Here is an 8,870-nt window from a genome sequence, read left to right as displayed (position 1 = left end):
GTGGGACAACCTGCTCACCTTCTACCCCCCCAGCGCTTAGAACAGTGCTTCGCACGTAGTAAACGCTTAACAAATGTCATCATTATTATTATTAACCCTTGGGTTGACCCCCTTTAATAATAATAATAATGATGGTATTTGTTAAGCGCTTACTATGTGCAAAGCACTGTTCTAAGCGCTGGGGAGGTTACAGGGTGATCAGGTTGTCCCACGGGGGGCTCACAGTCTTAATCCCCATTTTACAGATGAGGGAACTGAGACCCAGAGAAGTGAAGTGACTTACCCAAGGTCACAAGGTGGATAGGGCTTGGGGATAACCGGGGATGCCGGAGCCCCAATACCCAATTGGGTGTTTGTGTGTAGCATGTGTTGTTGTTGGAGCTCCGCCAATTGTCAGCTGTGTGATTTAGGGCAAGTCACTTAATAATAATAAAAAAATAATAATAGCATTTATTAAGCACTTACTATGTGCAAAGCACTGTCTAAGCACTGGGGAGGTTACAAGGTGATCAGGTTGTCCCACGGGGGGCTCACAGTCTTAATCCCCATTTTACAGATGAGGTAACTGAGGCCCAGAGAAGTGAAGTGATTTGCCCAAAGTCACCCAGCTGACAAGCGGCGGAGCCGGGATTTGAACCCATGACCTCTGACTCCAAAGCCCGGGCTCTTTCCACTGAGCCATGCTGCTTCTCTAATTTAACTTCTCTGTGCCTCAGTTACCTCACCTGTAAAATGGGGATTAAGACTGTGAGCCCCCCGTGGGACAACCTGATCACCTTGTATCCTCCCCAGCGCATAGAACAGTGCTTTGCACATAGTAAGCGCTTAACAAATACCATCATTATCATTATTATTATTATTGTGTGTGTGTGTGCACACGCGCCTGAGCTCATGGTAGTGGGCCGGAGGAGGGTGGGAGAGGGAATTTGGGATTGAGGATCCCTGTTCTAGGTTGAATTTGTGAAAATAATTTTAGCACCCCCGAAGCAGAAGGATGACGGTGTCACGATGCATTGTGCTGGGGCGCCACAAATAATCCGGACACTGTCAATCAATCAATCAATCAATCAATCGTATTTACTGAGCACTTACTGCGTGCAGAGCACTATACTAAGCGCTTGGAAGTACAAGTTGGCAACATATAGACACAGTCCCTACTCAACAGTGGGCTCACAGTCTAAAAGGGGGAGACAGAGAACAAAACCAAACATACTAACAAAATAAAATAAATAGAATAGATATGTACAAGTAAAATAAATAAATAAATAGAGTAATAAATATGTACAAACATATATACATATATACAGGTGCTGTGGGGAAGGGAAGGAGGTAAGTGTGTTGCTGAGGTTCCCCACGTAGTGGGCTCGGGGACCAGTTTTTATAGCTCACAAATACACTACACCAAGATGGAAAGATTACGGCAGGTGAGACGTCTGGGGGTTATATAATTATAATAATAATAATGATTGTATTTGTTAAGAGCTTACTATGTGCCAAGCACTGTTCTAAGCGCTGGGGTAGATACAAGGTAATTAGGTTGCCCCATGTAGGGCTCAGTCTTAATCCCCATTTAACAGATGGGGTAACTGAGACACAGAGAAGTTAAGTGGTTTGTCCAAGGTCACACAGCAGACAAGTGGCGGAGCCGGGATTAGAACCCATGACCTCTGACTCCCAATATACATACACATGTACATTGTATATATACAATCTATAATCTTTCTACATATATGTATACATATGCAAGAGGTCATGGGTTCTAATTCCGCCTCTGCTACTTGTCTGCCATGTGACCTTAGGCAAGTCACTTAATAAAAATAATAATAATGGCATTTATTAAGCGCTTACTATGTGCAAAGCACTGTTCTAAGCACTGGGGAGATTACAAGGTGATCAGGTTGTCCCTGGTGGGGCTCACAGTCTTAATCCCCATTTTACAGATGAGGTAACTGAGGCCCAGAGAAGTTAAGTGACTTGCCCAAAGTCACACAGCTGACAATTGGCAGAGCGGGAATTTGAACCCACGACCTCCGACTCCAAAGCCCGGGCTCTTTCCTACTGAGCCACACTGCTTCTCTAACTTCTCTGTGCCTCAATTACCTCATCTGTAAAATGGGGATTGAGGCTGTGAGCCCCATATGGTAGAGAGACCTCTTTGCTTGTATCCATCCCAGTGATTAGTACAGTGTCTGGCACAAAGTAAGCGCTTAACAAATACCATTATTATTATTTATATATACCTATACATAACCACCAGGATCCGCGTGAAAGCTCTTTTCTGCACACGCCTGTCGCTCGGTTTCTTTTAGACTGTGAGCCCACTGTTGGGTAGGGACCGTCTCTATATGTTGCCAACTTGTACTTCCCAAATGCTTAGTACAGTGCTCTGCACACAGTAAGCGCTCAATAAATACGATTGATTGATTGATTGATTTTCGCCGCCCCTCGCCTGTTTGGATCCTTGGCTAGGGCCAGGGGAGTTCAGAAAAGAGGACAATAATAATAATGATAATGGCATTTATTAAGCGCTTAATCAATCAATCAATCAATCGTATTTATTGAGCGCTTACTGTGTGCTGGGCACTGTACTAAGCGCTTGGGAAGTACAAGTTGGCAACATATAGAGACAGTCCCTACCCAACAGTGGGCTCACAGTCTATAAAGTCTCTGTGCCGAGCAGGCCTTTGGGCGCCTCCTTTTCATTCATTCATTCATTCATTCATTCAATCGTATTTATTGAGCGCTTACTGTGTGCAGAGCACTGTACTAAGTGCTTGGGAAGTACAAGTTGGCAACATCTAGAGACGGTCCCTACCCAACAGCGGGCTCACGGTCTAGAAGGGGGAGACAGACCAAAACAGAACATATAAACCAAATGAAATAAATAGAATAAATATATACAAGTGAAATAAATAAATAAGAGTAATAAATATGTACAAACACATCAATCAATCGTATTTATTGAGCGCTTACTGTGTGCAGAGCACTGTACTAACCTCTTGGGAAGTACAAGTTGGCAACATATAGAGACAGTCCCTACCCAACAGCAGGCTCACGGTCTAGAAGGGGGAGACAGACAACAAAAAAAACATATAAACCAAATGAAATAAATAGAATAAATATATACAAGTGAAATAAATAGAGTAATAAATATGTACAAACACATCAATCAATCGTATTTATTGAGCGCTTACTGTGTGCAGAGCACTGTACTAAGCGCTTGGAAAGTACAAGTTGGCAACATCTAGAGACGGTCCCTACCCAACAGCGGGCTCACAGTCTGGAAGGGGGAGACAGACAACAAAACAAAACATATACACCGAATGAAATAAATAGAATAAATATATATAAGTGAAACAGAGTAATAAATATGTACAAACACATCAATCAATTGTATTTATTGAGCGCTTACTGTGTGCAGAGCACTGTACTAAGCGATTGGGAAGTACAAGTTGGCAACATATAGAGACAGTCCCTACCCAACAGTGGGCTCACAGTCTAGAAGGGGGAGACAGACAACAAAACAAAACATATACACCGAATGAAATAAATAGAATAAATATATACAAGTGAAATAAATAAATAAATAGAGTAATAAATATGTACAAACACATATACATATATACAGGTGCTGTGGGGAGGGGAAGGAGGTAAGGCGGGGGGGATGGGGAGGGGGAGTCCTAAGCCCTTAGTAACAATAATAATAATAATAATAATAATAATAATAATGACATTTATTCCCTTTCCAACACTTCGTTGGCCGCTTCCCTTCATCTGGTCACCCGCCCGGGGTGAAAAGTTAGGGGTTTTGGGGTCCGAGAGCATCAGCGTGGCCCGTTGGAAAGAGCCCCGGGCTTTGGAGTCAGAGGCCTTGGGTTCAAATCCCGGCTCCGCCACTTGTCAGCTGGGTGACTCTGGGCAAGTCGCTTCACTTCCCTGGGCCTCCGTTCCCTCATCTGTAAAATGGGGATGAAGACTGGGAGCCCCTCGTGGGCCAACCTGATGACCTTGTATCTACCCCAGCGCTTAGAACAGTGCTTTGCACATAGTAAGCGCTTAACAAATACCAACATTATTGTTAGTAGTATTATCTCTCCTCCTCCTCTTCTTCTTTCTTCTCCTCCTTCGTCCTCTTCCTCCTCCTTCCCCCCACTCCTCCTCCTCCCGCAGAGGGAGGGGCGGGCGGGCCCAGTTCCCGCGTGCTTGTTCCGGGGCGGCCGGTTATAAAGAGCTTTATGCAATGTCTGGAGTGAGGGAGTTTGGAGAAAACGGGATGCCTCAATTGCAGAGCACTCCTTTCTGCCCTATTTAGCGGGCTAGGAGAAAAAGGGGCCCACAGCCCCCTTTTCCCTGCGCTGCTGCTGCTGCAGTAGCCCGTGCTCCCTCTCTCCATCCATCCCTCCCTCCCTCCCTCCATCCCTCCATCTATCCCTCTCTCCTTCCCACCCCCATCCCGGTGCAGCCTCTGCCTCCGGGAAGGGGGGCCGAGCTGGAGCACCTCTGATCCCGATGGGACCTCGACAGGGGATGGACAAGGGGGCCACTCCTGCCCTCCAAATTTTACTCCTGCTCACTGTATGCTTAGCCCAGGCTGGAGGCCAAGGTAAGCCGTCGGGGACCCAGGCGTTCAGGAGAGGGGGGACAGTCAGGAGGGAGTCAAGGAAATTGGGTGGGGGGTGTCTTTCCAGCTCAGCTGCTTCCCTGGGGCTCTGCACACTGCTTGGCCCACCCTGGGGAATAATAATAATGGTATTTAAGCGCTTACTATGTGCCAAGCGCTGGGGTAGATACAGGGTAATCACGTTATCCCACGACCTTAATCCCCCTTTTACAGATGAGGTAACTGAGGCACAGCCTGGCTCAGTGGAAAGAGCACGGGCTTTGGAGTCGGAGGCCATGGGTTCGAATCCCGGCTCCTCCACAAGTCTGCTTGGGCAAGTCACTTAACTTCTCTGAGCCTCAGTTACCTCATCTGTAAAAATGGGGATTAAGACTGTGAGCCCCACGTGCGGCAACTTGATCACATTGTATCCCCCCCAACGTTTAGAACAGTGCTTTGCACATAGTAAGCGCTTAACAAATGCCATCTGTAAAAATGGGGATTAAGACTGTGAGCCCCAGGTGGGACAACTTGATCACATTGTATCCCCCCCCAGCACTTAGAACAGTGCTTTGCACATAGTAAGCGCTTAACAAATGCCATCATTATTATTATAAGTGACTTGCCCAAGGTCTCACACAGCAGACAAGTGGCGGAGCTGGGATTAGAACCCACAACCTCTGACTCCCAAGCCCGGGCTCTTTCCATTGAGCCACGCTGCTGCTTCTGTAACTCCCCTTTCCTGAACTCTTCCTGAATCAACTGCTGAGAAGTAAACTTCTCTTAGCCTTCAGTCATAGATTTGAAGTGCTGAACCCTTCCCCACGACAAGGGAAGCCGGAGAGTTTCTAGGGGTGGCTCCCCAAATTTCTGTGACAGGTCCCCTCTTGAGCGTTCAGGTCTTTGTTGTCCCAGGGGTGTGTTTGCTGCTTTTCAAAATGCAGCCTCCATCCCACGCCCGGGCTGCTCTGGTTTGTACATATTTATTACTCTATTTATTTATTTATTTTACTTGTACATATTTATTCTATTTATTTTATTTTGTTAGTGTGTTTGGTTTTGTTCTCTGTCTCCCCCTTTTAGACTGTGAGCCCACTGTTGGGTAGGGACTGTCTCTATATGTTGCCAACTTGTACTTCCCAAGCGCTTAGTACAGTGCTCTGCACAAAGTAAGTGCTCAATAAATACGTTTGATTGATTGATTGATTGGTTGGTTGAAGGATGGCCGTCGGGCAAACCATACTGAGGCCTCCACTGCATTTTGATGGCTACTGATTCATCTTTGGTTTCCAGGCTGTTCATTTATTGTTATGTCTCTGAACGTTTTGTCACTTGTGGTTCAGAGCTTCTTGTGTTCCCTCTCCAGCTCAAAGCCAAAGAAGGGTGCAACGAACACCCCTTTCTTTACTGACAACCACCTGCAAACCCTGCTTGCCTCTTTCCATCCAGGGAAGTTTTGGGCACAGTTAAGCACTTCTCCCCGGAGAACCGGAATAAACCTCATATCCTAATCATCAAGGAAGAAGCGACAAATTGTTTAGGAGGCAGTCCTACCCAGAGTTGAGGGTTCCAGAAGCAGATTTCCCCGCAGAGGGAGATGATCGGCCCTTGGAGTTTGTTTTCTTGTACGAGTGCAGAATAAATGTGTGAGCAGCCTTTTTTGGGAGAATCAACTGCTGATAAGTAAACTTCTCTTAGCCTTCAGTCATAGATTTGAAGTGCTGAGAGAGAGAGAGGACAAACTTTTTTTTTCTGCAGGCTTTGCTGTTGCTAGGTAGCGTCTGGGAGCAGCATGTGACTAAAAGACAGGGCTGTGCTTAGTGCAGACCGCTGCCTCTGGTACTAATCTAGCTATGGAGATGGAGGAGTCCCTTTTTCTCTCCCTCTCCTAGCTCCTCATTGGACGACTTAATTGCCTTACAATGAAAATGAAACCCTCATTGTTGCAGGATTAGCAGAAGTAAAAAATTGATTTCCCAGGGCCGCAAGTTTGGGATTGGGATTGATGAGGGGAATAGTCCCCACTGTTTCAAGGAGGAGGTGGCAGGGTGTGCTGGGAGTGTAATCAGATGGTTAATCTACTTTCTTTGGTCAACTCAGTGTAAGCTCTTTAGGGAGAATCAACTAAGTAATTATACTGCAACTGCTGCTGGCAGCATCCGTTTCTGAGCTGGGAAGATATCTAGAGACAGTTAATAGTTCGCACTAATCCTGTGAAAAATGTTTTAGGGGAACCAAATTGGACAGACGATTTCTATGTGGAGGAAATATAAAATAAATCCCCCGCAACTTTTGTTTTGATGGATCACTAGATTATGAGGTTAAAAATTCTTAAAATTATACATCTTTTCCAATGGTAGTGCAGGTTGCATCTCTCCATTGGAAACCCTAACCCAACATCCAGTGCTTTAAATCGGCTGAAGTAAATGCTATCACCCTTTCCAGATCCGACCCCCAGTTACCCCCTTCCTTGATCTGTGGATGTTCTTCATAAACCAAAGATGCCCTTTTCTTCTCTCTCAGAGAAAGTTGGCATTATCTGATACAGGAACCTTTACAAAAGATAAACCAGAGTTTTTAGACTTTTTATTTTACAGAACTGACATCTTTCAACAGAGAACAAAAGAGAGCTGTAGGACAACTACCCACTGAAAATAGCTTTGATCAAACAAAGGATGCCCTTTAAAGAAGGATATGGTATCCTAACTGGTCCTGGGATAGGAGCTTATTCAAATTCAGACTGGAGGTTAAAGAGGCCCAGATTGCAGAAAGTTTCTGTGCCTGCAGTGAGAGCACCTTACCAGAGGGGCCTTCTCATCAAGTAAAGCCAACCTGATCCTGGCTCTCAAAAAGAAAGTGATTTTAAATATTAAGAGTTTGGGGAATGATTTCTCAGGTGACTGTAAATTAGTTGTAGAACTTTTTCCATCAGATCAACTGTTTCCTTAGTGATCTTCTGAGCAAAGGATGCAGTCAGTTCATTTTGGTTCCTAGTCCCAACATCACCACTGCAAACAAACTTCTTCACAGCCCCACTTAAAATGTTCTAGCTTAGGGACCTTTTTTTTTTTGCTATTTTTCCAGTTCTTGATTACCCACCCTTCTTCCACCATTCCCCTACCTGGGACAACTGTTCGCTCTGTTTGCTGTGCTCTTTTCCTCCTTGTTCAAAGCTTGCTTCAAATCCCACCTATTCAGATGTCTCCCTTTTGTGGCAACTGCGTCTCCCCATTAGGAACTGTGTGTCCAGATTCGTGCAATCGTATTTATTGAGCGCTTCCTGTGTGCAGAGCACTGTACTACGTGCTTGAATAATAATAATGGTATTTGTTAAGTGCTTACTATGTGCTGAGCACTGTTCTAAGCACTGGGATGGATACAAGATTATCAGGTTGTCCCACGTGAGGCTCACAGGCTTAATCCCCATTTTACAGATGAGGTAACTGAGGCCCAGAGAAGTTACTTGCCCAAAGTCACACAGCTGACAAGTGGCAGAGGTGGGATTAGAACCCATGACCTCTGATTTCCATGCCCGGGCTGTTTCCACTATGCCACACTGACATTAAAGCCTGACATTGTGGACATTCAGAAAATTTAAGGGTGATAGTATCAACTGATCTTCCTATAAGTCTCAGAAGAGGATGTCCAGACACATAGTAAAGTTCCATTCCTCTGTCCTCTCCACAGCAAGTTTATTCCTAGTTTACCACATCCCTCCCCTTCTTCAAGACTCCTCCAGGAGGCATTGCATGATTAATCCTGGTCAGACCAAACACATCTGCTTCCTCAGCACCCAAACATCTGTCTGCTTGCTTATATAAATAATAATTATTATATTACTATTATTAATTATGTTAACTCGCATCCACTATTATCTGTAGTCTTTCATTCTTAATCCGTATTAATTTGTCTACTGAGAAGCAACATGGCATAGTAGATAGAGCACAGGCTTGGGAGTCAGAAGGACATGAGTTCTAACCCCTGCTCTGCCACATGTCTGCTGTGTGACCTTGGGCAAGTGACTTCACTTCTCTGTGCCTCAGTGACCTCATCTGTAAAATGGGGATAGAGACTGTGAGCCCCACATGGGATAGGGACTGTGTCCAATGTGATTTGCTTGTATCCTCCCCAGTGTTTGGGTACAGTGCCTGGCACATTGTAAGCACTTAACAAATACCACAATTCTTCTTCATCTTCTTCTTCTTCTTATTATTACTTCCATTAGTAAACTCCATGATCAGGCCTTTAATTTTCATGTTTCCAAGTGCCT

General features: G+C 45.0%; 1 protein-coding gene across 3 annotated transcripts in view; it reads left to right on the top strand.

The window, feature by feature from the left end:
• Window positions 1-4,406: 4,406 nt before the first annotated feature.
• Window positions 4,407-8,870, top strand: part of LRP2 (LDL receptor related protein 2) — a 176,663-nt gene continuing 172,199 nt past the window's right edge. For 2 of the 3 annotated variants that reach the window (XM_038751849.1, XM_038751848.1), the window contains exon 1: window positions 4,407-4,603. In XM_038751849.1, the coding sequence (XP_038607777.1) occupies window positions 4,510-4,603 (94 nt within the window). In that variant the 5' untranslated portion in view covers window positions 4,407-4,509. The remainder of the gene's footprint in view (window positions 4,604-8,870) is intronic. The other variant, XM_038751850.1, reaches the window with a different exon arrangement.

Source organism: Tachyglossus aculeatus, chromosome 9, assembly GCF_015852505.1.
Source record: "Tachyglossus aculeatus isolate mTacAcu1 chromosome 9, mTacAcu1.pri, whole genome shotgun sequence".
Classification (NCBI taxonomy): Eukaryota; Metazoa; Chordata; class Mammalia; order Monotremata; family Tachyglossidae; genus Tachyglossus; species Tachyglossus aculeatus.
This window is presented reverse-complemented; position numbering and strand designations above follow the sequence as displayed.